Below are 15,626 nucleotides of genomic sequence, written 5' to 3'. Positions count from 1 at the left end.
TGGTGAACCTATTGAGGACAGTCTCAACCATGTGGGATGGGAGGCAGTCAGTGTACATAGGATGAGGAATTGGGAATGATACATGTAGGCTGACTTCTCCGGAGGTTTGGGAAAAGATCATGTACAAGATCCTACATAATCAGTCCCCTGCCTACTTCTCCAAACATTTCCTACCCTGCTGTCCCTCACTTGCTTATGCTGCAGCCACACTGCCTTTGTTGTTTCGTGAACACACTAAGCTTGCTCCTACCTCAGGGCCTTTGCACTTGCTGTCGTCTCTGCCTGGAATGCTCTTTCTCCAGATCTTTGCCCAGCAGGTCTCCTGCCACTCAGATCTCAGCTGAGATGTCTTCCCCAAAGAGATCTTATTTGAATATCCTATCTAATACCCTCGCCAGCCCTTCGTTATCACATTAAAACTGTTGTGTTTTATTCAAAGAACTTCATACTATTTCACCACTTTATGAGTTTTGTTTTTATCTTCCCCACTGGAACGTAAGTTTCTGGGTAGAGGGACCTTCTCTGTCTTATCTCTTTCATCCCTAATACCTAGAACAGTACTTGGCATAAAAAAAGCACTCAGTAAGCGCCTGTTGTTATTGTTAGCCACAATCAAGTCAGCCCCCAACTCATGGCGGCCCCATGCACAACGGAAAGAAAACATCGCCTGGTCCTGCACCATTCTCATGATCAGTTGCGGAGCAGACTGTTGTGGCCCACAGAGTATTCACTGGCTGATTTTCAGAAGCAGATCATCAGGCCTTCCTTCCTAGTTAATCTTAACCTGGAAGCTCCACTGAAACTTGTTCGGCATCATAGCAACATGCAAGCAAGCCTCCACTGACAGGTGGTAGGTGAGCATAAGGTGCATTGGCCGGGAATCGAACCCAGGTCTCCCACAGGAAAGGCCAAGAATTCTTCCACTGAACCACCACTGTCCCCAAAGGCTTGAGTAAATGAAAACCAAACCCACTGCAGTCGAGTCCAACTCACAGAGACCCTATAGGACAGCGTAGAACTGCCCTGTTGAGTTTCAAAGGAGTGGACAGTGGATTCGAACTGCCGACCTTTTGGTTAGCAGCTGAGCTCTTAACCACTGTGCCACCAGGGCTCCAAATGAAAGCAGGGCAAGATAAAGATTGTTTACTAGGTAAAACGGTTTGTGAGGTCAAGGAAGGGCAGGAAGGAGGGCCTGAGGAAAGAGACCCTCAGAAGGTTGGTTTATATCTGTAAATCTTTAAGACGCTTATAAGAGAGAACTAATGGAGAAAGCTAGGACAGTGACTCCTCCTTCTCCCCTGGCACCTGAGTGATACCTTGTTAATGAGAAAGGGTTGGAGGAGGACACCATGTCAGGAGTTCCCCTCTCCCGTGTGTACATGACAGGGAATATCTGGTAGGGTTACTGGAGTTTAACAGCCCTCATGCTACCGACATTTACGACAGGTAACCTTTAGAAAAAATCCATTGCCGTCAAGGCAATTTTGACTCACAGTGGCCCTATGGAACAGAAAAGAACTATCCCATAGGGTTTCCAAGGAGCAGCTAGCTGGTGGATCCCAACTGCCAATCTTTTTGTTAGACCTTATTGTTAGCAGCCGTAGCTTTTAACCACTGCACCACCAGGGCTCCGACCTTTAGAAAGAGTTTCTTAAAACACCGTTATCTTAGCCAGTGAGGTTTAAAACTCAATCCTCAGGAAAGAAATGAATCAGATGTTTTTGGAAGTGCATCCATTTGGGAGAGGCTCTAATTACAACCAGGCTGAGGGGAAAGATCTGGTTTTGGGCTTCAGGGACTGGGAAAAAACTAAGCAGAGACCTGGACTTACAGCCTGCTCGATCTTTTACTCCTTCAACCAAAGGACAAAAACCACAGGCATGACATTTAAACCTAAAACCCTTGCATTTTGAAAACAGCCCTTGGGGCAGAGAAAAAAATATGCTAGCGGCAAAGAAGTAATAGCTGTATCTTAGTTTGTCAAGAAAAAGCAATCTCAAAAATTTAAGATTTTTCCCTCTGCCATTTGAAAATATCTCAAAAAGTTCTAGCATGCACAGCTCTGTCTCAGAAACCAGACAAGATTACTTGAAAACAATCCCTTCTTCCAGTCTAACTGAATTTCAACATCATCTTCTATTTCTGTGTGCTGAGCATTTAATAGTGTTTTCAAACATTATCCTCTTTAAGCCATTCAACTGTAAGGGCTACAGGCAGGCAAGGCAATCGCTCAGTTTCTTAGAAGCACAGCACCGTATGCCCTCATCAGTGCAAATAAACAGCACAGGCAAACCAGAACCCAAGACACAGGGGTCTATGAATTCAAGTCCAAGGTCTTCCCAGTGTTGCAAACCAAATGACTGGAGCTCACACTCGCTAGTTTGCAGTCTTTTAAAAGGAAGGTATCGCTTGGTCAGCGTACAGTTTTTACACCCTCTCAAAAAGAAGCTCTAGCAGCACAGTGGTTAAGTGCTTGTCTGCTAATTGAAAGGTCGGCTGTTCGAACCCACCAGCTGATCAGCGGGAGAAAGATGTGGCACTCTGCTTCTGTAAAGATTAAAAACCAAACCCATTGCTGTCGAGTTGGTTATGACACATAGCAACCCTAAGGGACAGAGCAGAGCTGCCCGACAGGTTTCCAAGGAAAAAAAAAAAAAAAAACGCCTGGTAAATCTGAATTGCTGACCTTTTGGTCAGCAGCCTTAGCTCTAAACCACTACACCATCAGGGTCTGCCCATAAAGATTACAGCCTTGGAAACCCTCTGGGGCAGTTCTACTCTGTCCTGTAGGGTAGCTATGAGTCGGAACTGACTCGATGGCAATGGGCTTGGTTTTTGTTATCTCAAAAAGGGATGCTGCATGTACGTATTTTATCTGCAGAGCCCCTACTGGCATCTGTTCTCCTCACCTGTGTTCTCAATACACCCTTCATGCCATCATGCCCCAGCAGCTCTGTGGACAAATCTGATGGGCTGTTCTCGCAGCTTTCCTAAATTGGAGTGAAGGACCTCAAATATACCTACTACAGCAGGCAAGGAAGAACAACAAATTGGGACCAAGTGGTTCAAAAAGTACCTATTTTGCATAAATTACATCTACACCTCCTACAAAAATGTTTCAATATTTTTTTTCTTTTGCATGTTTTAAAAATCAGCCAAGGAAAACCCTACCGTCCAATCCCCTTATGCATGGGGTCACCATGAGTCAGGGACCACTCAAGGGCAGCCAACAACATACGATGATAAAACCTAACAGGAAAGTGTATCTAACAACACACCTGAGACACACGCCTCCAATTTCAAAACACTAGAGAAAACAAAGCAATCTCTTTCAGCTTTTCTCTGGGTGAAGAGAGCCAGCACAGCTGGTCAGGAGCAATACAAACGTATAACCCAGCAGGAATTAATTCAGCACCCTTCTCCACCCCAACCCCATATCCTCCCAATCAAATAAATGGAAGAGCCTGAGGGAAATGGAAGGCAAGAAAGAAGTTGCCAAATGTCAGCACATGCTCCAACAACTTCGCCATGATGTGGACTTTGCATTTTGCAGAAGTGACATCAATGAAGCAAATTCAAGAGTCAGCAAGTCTGGCTTCTGGCTTTGTGCTTTCAAAGTCTACTATGACCTACCTAGCAAAAAAACGTTGGCAGGCATGCAAGGACACATGCTCAAGGATGTGCAGCATCAATCACTGAAGTAGAAAACTGGAGAGACCTCAATGTCGACAGAGGACTGATAAAACCCCTGATTGGGAAACCACCTAGTCATGAGAAAGAACAATTATTACCTACTAATATGGAAAAAAAGAAACCCTGGTGGCATAGTGGTTAAGAACCATGTCTGCTAACCAAACAGTCAGCAGTTCAAATCTACCAGGCACTCCTTGGAAATCCTATGGGCCAGTTCTACTCTATCCTACAGGGTCGCTGAGTTGGAATAGACTCAAAGGCAATGGGTTACCATGGAAGAAGAGCCCTGGTGGTGCAGTGGTTAAGAGTTTGGCTGCTAACCAAAAGGCTGGCAGTTCCAATCTACCAGCCACTCTATGGAAACCCTATGGGGCTGTTCTACCCTGTCCAACAGGGTGCTATGAGTTGGAACTGACCCTATGGCAATGGGTTTGGTTTTTTTGGCTTTAATATGGAAGAAAACTCATAATATGTTAAGAAAAGAAAAAACTAAGTTGTAAGGTATTATCCCTTTTGGTTACAAATCTATCTCCCTTGCTGTATACACAAATAGAAAATGGTCTGGAAGGACACAACAGAACGGGGACAAAGCGAGCAACGAGATGAGAACTTGTACCTGACACACTTCTCCACTGTATAAACTGTTCTTTATAGTAAATATATATTGCTTTTGAAATTTTAATAAGCTTACACTTGAGGGGGAAAAACAGTAGCCACAATAATGTTATTCTATTGAAGCAAAATGCCAAGGAAAAAAATTTTCCTGTGATCCCCCCTCCATCCCTTTACAAACATTTCTCAAACACCTACTAAGTGCTACGGACTGCTGAAAAAGGTAGGGGAAAAAAGCGTCTACATTACAGTACTTGGTGAGCTGCCAACACAAACTTTCTGAAAACAGAAGTGCTCATGCTAGGAAATAATCCTGTGAAGAAAGGGGGTGTAATCTCCCTGGCTCACATGTTCTGGGGCAAAAGAACACACTTCCAAAACAAAAATAACATCCTAACGGAATAAGGTAGGTTAAAGAACTATCACCCAAAAAGGGATAAAATATACAAATCATAGGCCCCTGAGATTTCAGGGGTTATGGATCATGGGTATCCAAGAGAGGACTGAAGTTTCAAAACTGGTTGGATACCAAAGTGGTTGGAGGTGGAAAGCTAACCAGAGACTCTGGGAATAGCTGAGATCCAATTACTCTTCAAAGCACCCTACCCATGTCTTAAAATGCCATCCTATCCCAGAATACACTGACGGACAAAACTAGCATCGAAAATGACAAAACTCAGCCCAGCACACACTGCAAAGGCCACTTCTAAAGAAAAGAAGTTAAAAGGAGCCTCGGACTAAAAGTAGAAAACAGGCACACCCTGGTACAAACCCTGGACAAATAAATCAGGGGCATGCAGGCCCTCAGGAGGCAGGGGACCAGAGATAACTGGAGAAGATAGTGTAGCTTCCCAAAAAGCGGTGCTAAGGTGATGGCGAAGTTTCCCATGACCTCAGAGAGGCAGGTAAGCCCAGCCACCGCATTCGAACTGTAGAGTAAGTGTTTTTCATCCCTTATCCAATCCTTCCCCAAACTGCTGTCAGGGAAATCTGAACCGTCCTGCAGCTGAGATCTGAGAAAAGCAGAGGGGACTGTTGCAAACACGGCGCCGAAGAGAGGGAGGCGCAGGGGAGGAGGAAGGTGTCTGGAAAGCAGCCTGATCGGGGGATGGAACAGGGTGGGAAGTAGGTGCGGAAGCAGGCAGCGCAGGACGCGAAGGAATGAGGGGGCCTGGGGGCGGCAGGGGTAAGAGCAAGCAGAGAAGAAGGGTTAGCGGGGAGTGAAGGGCAGAAAATGGAGTGAGAAAAGAGACAAGGGGAGCCTGAGCGGAGAGGGGACCGAGTGAAAGAGGGACGGAGCCGGAGAGTGGGTTTTGGGTCGAGAAGGCGAAATGACGGAGGACGTCAAGGAGGGAGGGGAGCGCTGCAGAGTGGGGGAGAAAAAAGTTGGCAAGGGCAAAGAGCCGGGCGCGAAGGACAAAGGGTGGGAAGGCGCAAAGTTAGGAAGGGAGGCGCCAGGGAAGCCCCATTTTCGAGACTAGCGCCCATGGACCAGCGGGAGGCAGGGGAAGTGAGGCGCTAAGTGAGGGGCGCGTCTGCGTCCCTGCAAGGCGGTGGCCATGGGTCCGCAGAGCGCGGGCACACGCCGGGACGCGGCAAAAGAGTTTCCCGGAGGCAGGTGGCGGCCCCTGGGAGGCCACAACCTGGTCCGAAGACGGCTCCGCACTTACCCGGCTCGGGAGGCAAGGACCCGGCGGCGCCTGAGAAGGGCGGTGCGGCTGGGGCTGGGGCCACCGCCCCCGCCCCGACTCTCGCGGCAGGCGGCTCCCATTGGCTGCCGCGCCACGGAACCGCGTCCGCCTCTGCCAATCAGCGCCGAGCAGCGCCGTTTGGAAACTTTTTCCCAGCTCCCGGTGCGCGGCGTGGCCACGCGGCGGTCTCGGACGCGAGGAGTCTTGGGAGGTTCGGGGGCTCTTCGAGTTGCTCTAGACTGCTCCACGCACGCCTGGGGCACGGAATCGGGCATGCGGGCCACGAGCTTCTGGGAAAAGGCGGTCTTATTCTTGACACCTATTGCATTTTCCTTTCGGGGAACCGGCTGTTCTTGCAGCTTTCCTGGGTGGGAGCGAAAGACAAGAATCCAGGCCGCTTAGACTAATCAAAAGCCCAAGGCCTTCCCACCCCTTTTCAACCAAAATAAAGTATTCAGCATCTTTATTTTCATCACAGGTAGCCAAATTTAGTTTTGGAGGGGTTTTCTTCTGGCTCTGCAAGTTACTTAACCTTTCTGTGACACTGCCCTTCCCACCTCATGATCATTTACTTCACAAATATATTATTCTATATGCCAGTTTTTTTTTTTTTTTTAATATGCCAGGCACTCTTAAACGTTTTATGCTGTTAACTCATTTAGTCCTCTGCACAACCCTATGAGGTGGAATCCTATCATGAAGGAGCCCTGGTGGTGCAGCGCTTAAGTGCTTGGCTGCTAACTAGAAGGTTAGCAGTTTGAACCCACCCAGTGGCTCTGCAGGACAGCATCTAACGTGTGTATCAGGCCCGATGCTAACTTAAAATGGTTTTCTCATTTAGTTTTTGCAGCAATGTATTGTTTGAATATTTATTGAGTACTTATGTGCAAAGGGGAAAGAAACCCTGGTGGTGTAGTGGTCAAGAGTTCTGCTAACCAAAGGTTTCAGTTCCAATCCACCAGGCGCTCCTTGGAAACCCTATGGAGCAGTTCTACTTTGTCCTATAGGATCACTATGAATCAGAATCAACTCAGCTTGACAGCAACAGATTTATGTACAAAAGAGCTCTGGTAGCGCAGTGGTTAAGCATTTGGCTGCTAACCAAAAGGTCAGCAGTTTAAATCCACCAGCTGCTCCTTTGAAGCCGAATGGGGCAGTTCTACTCTGACCTGTAATGTCACTATGAATGGGAATCGACTTGATGGCAATGGGTTTATGTACAAGGCATGGCAAATAAGTAGTAAGTCCGAATGCCTGTCCTCCACAGGCTTATATTGATAAGAGAGAAAGACACTAAACCAGCAAATACAAAATGTAGTTTCAGATGTTAATAAGTGCTGTCAGTAAAGCAAAGTCATGTGATAGAAAGTGGTTGGGGGTCACTTCAGAAAGAATGGTCAGGGAAGGCCTCTCTGGGGGGTGACCATGGAGTTGAGACCTAGATGATAACTTCAGGAAAGCACTTTCATTGTTCCTGTTTTAAAGATGAGAAAACAAAGGTGCAGGAAGTTTGAATGAGCTGTCTAAAGGCTCACAATTAGTGAATAGCAGAATCAGGCTTCAAAACTGGGCCTGTTAGACTTCTATATCCACATTCACCACTATGCTACAAAGAGATCTTAGCTACTCGGAGGTCTCCTGCCACACTCATAGAATCCCTCTGCTTCCCTACCATGGCTAAGAATGACCTTTCTTTAATTTTACTTTGTTTTGACTCCTTGCTAGTTCCTGAAGACTCAGAGACACAAAAAAGAACCCACTACTCACATCAACAGGGTTAACGATAGTATGAAAATCACTCAGGAAACTTCCATTCTGGCCCCAAACACTTCTAAACATCTGCTTGACACTTGTGCTGATGTTTTTACCCTTAGAATTTTTACTCTCACCACTCTGACATTTCTGGAGGAAACTGAAGTACAAATCAGTGAGGTGTCCTGACCAAATAGCATTGCTCAAGTCATTTGAACGATTTGGTTCTCAATTTCTTTTTTTTTTCCATAAGAAAAAGGTGAAAGGATGGAAATGATTATCACAGAAGTCCTATTTTGGAACAAGAGTTAGGGAGATGGGTTTGTCTTTGCGTAAAACCTTAAAAAAGGAAAATTTGGAGTACTTTAAAACTTTTCCTCTCTTATTTGTCTTCTTTGTAGCTTTGAGCTTATGATGAATGAGCAGAGAGCTTGGTTTCTCTTCCTCCAGGTCTTTCCACCATAATTTATCAGTTCCAAACACTAAACCTAACATAAATGTTGCTGGGGGAAAAACTCTTCGTACCAGCTTGGTTAATGCAGAAGCTGAATTGAATGCACGTAAAGTAGCCACTTAAACACTAAAGATAACTTTATCCTGATCCCATAAATGTGAACATTATAATAATTTGTACAAAGAAGAAACTAAAAAGAGGTTAATTTTACTCTGATAAAAGAGTTTGCTCGGCAAAGAAATAGGAGTAAGTCAAATACTTAAAATACATCCCCTTAGGAAAAAATTTAAATTACTCTTCACAAATATCAAATTGTAGTGTACTCTGCTTAGGCTAGTTTTCTATCAAACAATAAAATTACTTGTAATTCTGACTTTTCATCAACCTTCCCTTTAGTTGATAGGCTCACTTTTATTTATTGCATTTACCTGTTGAGACCAGGCACAGTTCTGCCCTTGGAAGAAAGCCAAGCAAAATAAAACAGAAAGTAGTCTGCTCTCTTCTGTGCTTTGTGGCTAAAAACTTAAAAAAAAAAAGGGGGGGGGGGGTGGAGGGGACAATAAATTAAAAAAAAAAATCCACAATTGCTTTGTTTCCTTTTGTTCCCTCTACCCATTAATGATGTTTTTTGGAAGTGGATCACCAGGCCTTCCATCTGAGATGCCCCTGGGTGGATTATAACTGCCAACCTTTGGGTTAGCAACCAAGCACCTTAGCTGTTTGCACCACCCAAGGACTCCTTGTTTCCTTTTTATATTTTTTGTTGATATGGTCTTCTGTGTTCAGAGACACTCTACTAGAATAAAAAAGAGGAAGAAAAACACCTATACAGAGAAGCATATCTGGCACTTTGAAAAAGACAAAACATGAGAAACAGGGTCGTTTTTCATCTAATTCCTACTTTGAAAATACTACCCACGTACATACACAATGAAGATTTACTCCTTAGTAATAAATATCTAAACAGGCAAATGATGTGTGTACTTATCTGTCTTCTGGAAAATTAAATACAAGCGGAAAGGACTTTTCAGCTACGTGTTTGATCTTGCCCTCCATAATACTAGTCTACAAGGGTGTCTTAACTTCCCCTGAAATTCCCCCACCTTTTTTAATGAAATTACCTCACGTTGGTGAATTCAATAAAGTGTTCTCTTTTGGCAATATTGACTTACTGATTCTTTTGCAAAGTTAATTTGTTTCTTGGCAAATTTCAGAAATAAACTTGTAAGTAGTCAGTTAGCACTTCCTAAACTGTCTAGATTTAGACAATAGGTGCTTTGTTTTTCTCCTAATTTGCAACAGGAAATAGCGAGTAGCTGGCACTTCCAGAAATTACCGCTTTGCTTACTGAGTCCTAAAAAACTTTTCTGGATAAAAGTGAAGATTGTATGTTACAAAAAAAAAAAGAAGATGGACAAGCACATAGCATACCTAGACACCTAAAACACAAAGCACTATTGGCTTCACGAGGTTTTTGCAACTATAAAGTCTTCTTTCGGCTCGCCCAACATGTCCTAAACAAACAAAAAAAAAACCCAAACCCGTTGCCATCGAGTCGATCCCGACTCACAGCGACCCTACAGGACAGTGTAAAGCTGCCCCATACGGTTTCCAAGAAGCGCCTGGTGAATTACAAGTTTATTCATTTGTAGTCAGTTCTGTACCCAGACTTCCAAAAATTACTGTTTCTTCCCAGAGTTACCGAAGACTCTCAATCATTGGTGACAATATTGTCTTTGCACACACTTTTTGCCAGCAGGGTCGCGACTTTCCGGCCGGCCCACAGTTCCTCGCAGGAAGCCTAAGTTGGCAGTTATTTTTCTCTTCACTCGCCACTAGGTCGCACTAGATTAAGCACGTTGTTGAATATGTGCCATTGAAAAAAAAAACAAAACCATAACCATCACGCAAAAAGACAGTCAAGGAAAAAAAAACCCAAACGATCGAGATTTTCATCGGAATCCCGTTTAAACAGCCTTCCATGAAAAGACGGGAAGAGCTGAATTGTATTAAGCTCCCGTTGGCAGTTTTTTTTCCCGGTTCCACCTCACAAACTCCCTAATTCTCCGCTTTGAAGCTCCTTTCGACTACACAACGTTAAGGCAGCGTGAAGGCCTCCTTAAACCGGTGCTTTTCGCCAGAAAAGCCACGGTCACCCCCATGGAAGGTCCCTATTTAGGGTTTTATCGGGAGGGGACTGAGCCTGACGAGGCTGCAGGGCCGCGAGGCCCCGCCCCCCCCCAGGGTTCCCAGCACACCCCGCGCGGGGAGGATGCGGTGGCGGGGGAGGGGTGGAGGAAGGGGCGGAGCGAGGGGCGAGAAGGGCGTCGGTTTTGCGACAGGGGCGGTGCGGTGCGGAAGCGGAAGTGGAGGGTGCGCTTGGCGGCGGCGGCGGGAGCTGTGGAGTCGGGAATCAAAACAAAGGGCCTGGGAGGGCGGGGGGAAGGCGGCGGGGCCAGAATGTGAGCGGAGGTGGAGCTGGCGGCTGAGGTGAGTTTGCTGTCAGCGCTGAGAACTAGACCCTGACAGTCCCGCTGCTGTGGGACCACCGGAGCTGGAGGGAGACAGTATCGTCCTTCCCTCGCCTATTGCTGGGGGGAGGGGGGTGTTAGTCCTTGGGGAAAGACTCGGACTCGCCAAGTGGGACCCCTACAAGAGGATTGGGTTGTCTTCCTTTCAGGTCCGTTCGCGACTGTCACTTCTGCTCCGCCGCTCCCCTTTGGGGGTATTTGGCTCCCCGCCCGCACCTGTCTCCCTGCTCCCTATGAGGCCTTCCAGGTGTGAGGAACAGCCTTTCCAGAGGGGTGTCCACAGTTGGAAGGTTAAGATAGGGAGAAAGGAGCAGATGTTTTTGCAAAACCGCTGAGCGTTTTGCATTCTCCTCGGTCATTCAGCAGCCCCCTAGGGTATATAGCCTTTGGGTTGACAGTGTTGAGTTGCCTTAGAGCTTCAGCCTTTCCCACTACTAATTGTAACGTGACGCCGTGATACACCTTTTGGAGTTTCCCAGACACCTTTCTGGTATTACCAAAAGCTTTCCAGTTACGTTTGTACGTTTTGGACTTTCCACCATTTCAGAGTGGTAAATATTCTGTTTTGTATGCAGGGAAATTGAGACATGAATGGTATTTCTAAGCATTTATTGAGCACTTCATTCGTTCAACAATTTGTTGATATATGTCAGGCATTGTGCTAGGTGCAGTAGATACACTGGTGAGTAAGACATGGTATCTGCTGTCATGGAGTTTATTCTAGTGGGAGAGACAGTTAATAAAAGCAAGCAAGTAAACGATAATTTTAGAGGCGTTGTAAAAAAATAAAACAGGGTAATGGGATGGAATGGGCTGGGAGGGAAGGGCTAGATTGGCTGCTAAGGGAAGGCCATTTACTAAATGCTGTACATGGATTGTGTCATTTAAACCAAATGACAGCCATATGGGATGGGGGGCTACTATAATATTTAGGATCCTTTCAGGGATGGAATCTGAGGTTCAGAGAGGTTGTGAGTTGCCCAAAACTGCACAGATAAAAAGTGATGGAATTGGGGACTCAGAAGCAGAACAGTCTGATGTGAAAGCCTGTGCTCTCAACCACTATCTGAATTGCTCAGACTGTAGGGGTTGTGATTGAAGTGACACTCCCACTCAAATCAAACTTCCTTTGGTTACCTGAGTGACTTAGTGGTGTTCCCAGGACTATTTGGGAAAATGTCAGGGTGCAGGCCACTAAAAAGGTGCCAGCTAGTAAGTTGTTTTCTGTTTTCATACTGAGCAACGTATAAGCACCTTGGTGTGGTAGAAATAGGTGGACAGGCCTGGTTCTACCCCCTCTCTAATTATGTGATTTTAGGCAAATTACAAAACTTCCTTAAGCTTTTCTGTTTTCTTCTTTGTAAAATGTGGCTAATTTCTCTCACAGCATTACTGAGAAAAGAAAATTAGATAGATGAACCCCATTGTCTGTTTTTTCTTTCTATTCATTGTACCCCTTGTGCCAAACACAGGGTCTGTTATGTAGTGTTGTAGATACTAAGTAAATATGTGTGGAAAGAGGGAACAAATAGTGTTGAATAGTAATGCTTTGTAAATTATATTCTACTGTAAAATATTTACTTTCGGGATTTGGCCTTCAAAAAAAGAGATGGAACTGGGTGTATTGAAATGGCATGTATCATGCACATCACAAATCATTTGATTTAGAGAGAAGCTTGTTGGGGAATATAAGACCTGAATTTAAAAGGAAAAACAAGTACGTAATTTACCACCAATGTGACACAGTTAACTTCAGTTCTGTCTCAAAATTAACCCTCCAGCAGTGTGTAGTAGGTAAACATCATGCTTTATTCATTCTCTCCTTCAACATATATTCGCTTAGTATCTTCTATGTAGCATACCCTGTGCTGGGGGATACAACGGTGGTAGAAAAAAAAAAAAAAGACAGACAATGGAGTCTGTTTATCTAATTTTTTTCTCAGTAATGTTGTGAATTAGGAGAGAAATTAGCTACATTTTACATAGGAAGAAACAGAAGCTTAATGAAGCTTTGTAACTTTGACAAATGTTTTCTGTAAAGGGCCAGATAGTAAATATTCTAGGCTTTGTGGACTAAATAGGCTCTGTTGCAGCTATTCAATTCGGCAATTGTAACGCAAAAGCAGCCATAGACTGTACTTAAATGAATGAGTGTGCTGTGTCCCCATAAAACTGTATTTATAGATGCTGAAATTTGAATTTCAAATAATTTCCTGTGTCATGAAATATTATTCTTTGGATTTTCTTTCAACCACTTAAAAATGTTTTGTGAATATATTCTTAGTTCACGGGCCTTTTAAATACGGGCAGCAGGCCAGTTTTAACTCACAGGCCATTGGCTTGCCAACCCCTGTGATCAGTTCTCCCATCTGTACCTTAGATCCGGTACTTGTATGGTTGTCTTTTCCTTCCCTGTACCATGTAGATGTTAAAACTCTTGAAAAAGAGCATCTTATCAGAGATATATCTAAAAGAGAGTGTCTTCCATGTGTCCAGATGAAAATTCTGAGGAAGAAAGTAAGAGTAGATGGTCATTAGGGTATGGTGGTGAGGACTTGGAAATGAGGCTCAGTTGTCCTCACCATTGGCAGACTGCCTCCACACCCAATGGCTGTAATTGATTTGATCTACTTTTATTGCACTGTTTAAAATATTTAAGAGTATTGTGCTGGAATAGATACAGCACATTTGTGAGATTTCTGTATTGGCTAGATTTTTGGTGGTATAGCAGACTGTACTTTTGTAATAAGTAAACTAAGAATTTGATTCAGTTTGCTCTGTAGTAGAATCAAATTCAAAGTCCACAGTGGTCACTCAGCTTAGACCTTTCATATTCATATCAAAGGCACAGTGGGTAAGTTGCTCTTAAGTTGATTTAAAAATTGTACGGAATTGGTAATGAGGATACAGTAGTGGTTCTCTAAAATCAGGACTCTCTTCTGTTAACTTTTCGACTCTCGTAAGTAGAGTCTTTAGGGTGAAATAGCTGAAAAGAATTGAGAAAAATTATAGAAAGGGTCTACTCAGGGCCTGAAGAGATTGACTCCAACCAAGGATATCACTCAGGGATGTGCAGGTAGCCAGGCTTTGTCTACTTCCCACAAGACTTCCCACAAGTACAACTGTGTATAGAAGAGAAATAGAACTCATCCAGAGTTCATTTTTATTTGAAAAGCAATGGAATATGAGGAATGCTAAGATACAGATTTTTAAAAATTTGAATTGGTAACAGTTAATGTTCAAGCATAAACAGAGTCAACTCAGTTTACCAAGTTTTAGTGAGCTGAAATGTGTTCTCATGTACATTCTACTTTTGTTCATCAACATTTGAATTGTTGGGAATCATTGCACCATAAATACAGTTGTAATCTCATTTTTTTCCCCTCACATTTTAATAAATTGCAAAATTTGTACTTAATGCAAAGAAATAACCTTGAAATCTCACTTATTCCCAACAGGGGGGGAGAATGAAAGAAAAGAAAGATGAAAGAATGTTGAACCACTTTGTATGGCTATATGATGGAAGGAAACGGAACTGAGAACCCCTGCAGTAGAACACTTGGATGGCTTCAACAAGATAATGATGCTAAGCCATGGCTTTGGAAATTCTCTAATTGCTTTTCTCGTCCTGAGCAGACGTTGCCACTTAGTCCCCAAACGGTAACTATATGCAAGACTAAGGATATAATAAATTCCTGTTTGGAATAGATCAGAGGTGCATTTGGTCTGGGACACAGTCTCTCCCTGGAGCCTGGGCCAGGTTTTTCTATGTATCCTGCTTGTATTGCCCCTTATAGAATATTGTTATAATTCCTGACTTGACAAACATATGCATTTTTAACTTCCACTCTCAGTAACAGATGCTTTAAATATTTAATGTGAAAATATTGGGAAGATTTACTTCTCCTTAAAATCACAGATTCCAAAGATCAAATCCACCTTATAGAGTAAACCCAGAAGAAAGTACAAAATAAATTTTATTTTACTGTAGTCTTCTGAGTTCTGAGACTTGTAATCCAGAAAAGATTAACAGACCTTATCGATGGTCTTTTTCTGTTCAAGATTTCTTTTGAAGATTTACATAGGTCCGTGACTTCTTGCTTGCTTTTGCTTTTTGTGGCGATTTTGACATTTTCTGATGTCATTTTATGTACTCGTGGTTACCACCCTTCTGTTTTCTTTGTTCTGTTCTTGGGATTCAAATGAGGCTTTCACATAAGGATATAACTTTTATAAAGTCAGTTCAATTCTCTGTCTTCTCCAGCTTTCCACCATATAGTTATTTTTGTTGCATAGCATCAAGTAATTTGGTCATTTCAGAAGTGTTTTACTTTACGGACAGTTGACAGTAAAGGTTGGTACCTCAAACAGCACTTCCTGGGGGTGGCAGATCTGGTCCTCTCGGAGTCACACAATTCAGAATTGCACTCTCCACTACAGATCCAGAAACTCAGTTTTGTCAGTAGCACCTAGAATTAAGTAGATTCAGGAGACCGACCCACAATAGCCCTACCCCATAAGAGCCTGATCTGTATAAATCAAGAGTGCCAGTGTATTAGTTTTGAGCCTAAACTGCAGTTACCAAGAGGGCAGAGTACACTGCTCCATTGGCTGGTCAGCCCATTGCTATTACCTACTTCCCTTTTAGGGAACGTCTAGCTGAAAATCCAGATTTCTCCCAGATGAGCTCTGAGATAAGCATAGAGCCATAGTAAAGGGGGTGAAATTTAGCAGTCAGATGGCCCCTTCTGTGCTCTGAGGGATGATACTGTATCAGGGCATCCTTTTCGTTTTCTTTAATTTTTTTTTTTAGGGCATCCTTTTCTATTTAATAGTTCCTCCAGTCAGCCCATAAGTGCTACTAATTAGTAAGATCCCTTTTCAGTGACCGTT

General features: G+C 43.8%; 2 protein-coding genes across 6 annotated transcripts in view; one reads left to right on the top strand and one right to left on the bottom strand.

Annotated features, from left to right (window-relative positions):
• Positions 1-6,043, bottom strand: part of NDE1 (nudE neurodevelopment protein 1) — a 39,531-nt gene extending 33,488 nt beyond the window's left edge. Inside the window, exon 1 of the mRNA XM_049904152.1 lies at positions 5,976-6,043. The gene's annotated coding sequence lies outside the window, so the exon portion shown is untranslated. The remainder of the gene's footprint in view (positions 1-5,975) is intronic.
• Positions 6,044-10,669: 4,626 nt separating this feature from the next.
• MARF1 (meiosis regulator and mRNA stability factor 1) overlaps positions 10,670-15,626 on the top strand; it is a 43,076-nt gene continuing 38,119 nt past the window's right edge. For all 5 annotated transcript variants that reach the window (XM_049903387.1, XM_049903386.1, XM_049903389.1 and 2 more), the window contains exons 1-2: positions 10,670-10,692; positions 14,192-14,393. In XM_049903387.1, coding sequence (XP_049759344.1) covers positions 14,250-14,393 — 144 coding nt within the window. In that variant the 5' untranslated portion in view covers positions 10,670-10,692; positions 14,192-14,249. The remainder of the gene's footprint in view (positions 10,693-14,191; positions 14,394-15,626) is intronic.

This window comes from Elephas maximus, chromosome 12 (assembly GCF_024166365.1).
Source record: "Elephas maximus indicus isolate mEleMax1 chromosome 12, mEleMax1 primary haplotype, whole genome shotgun sequence".
Classification (NCBI taxonomy): Eukaryota; Metazoa; Chordata; class Mammalia; order Proboscidea; family Elephantidae; genus Elephas; species Elephas maximus.
The sequence above is the reverse complement of the archived record's forward strand: the minus strand, read 5'-3'. Positions and strand labels throughout refer to the sequence as shown.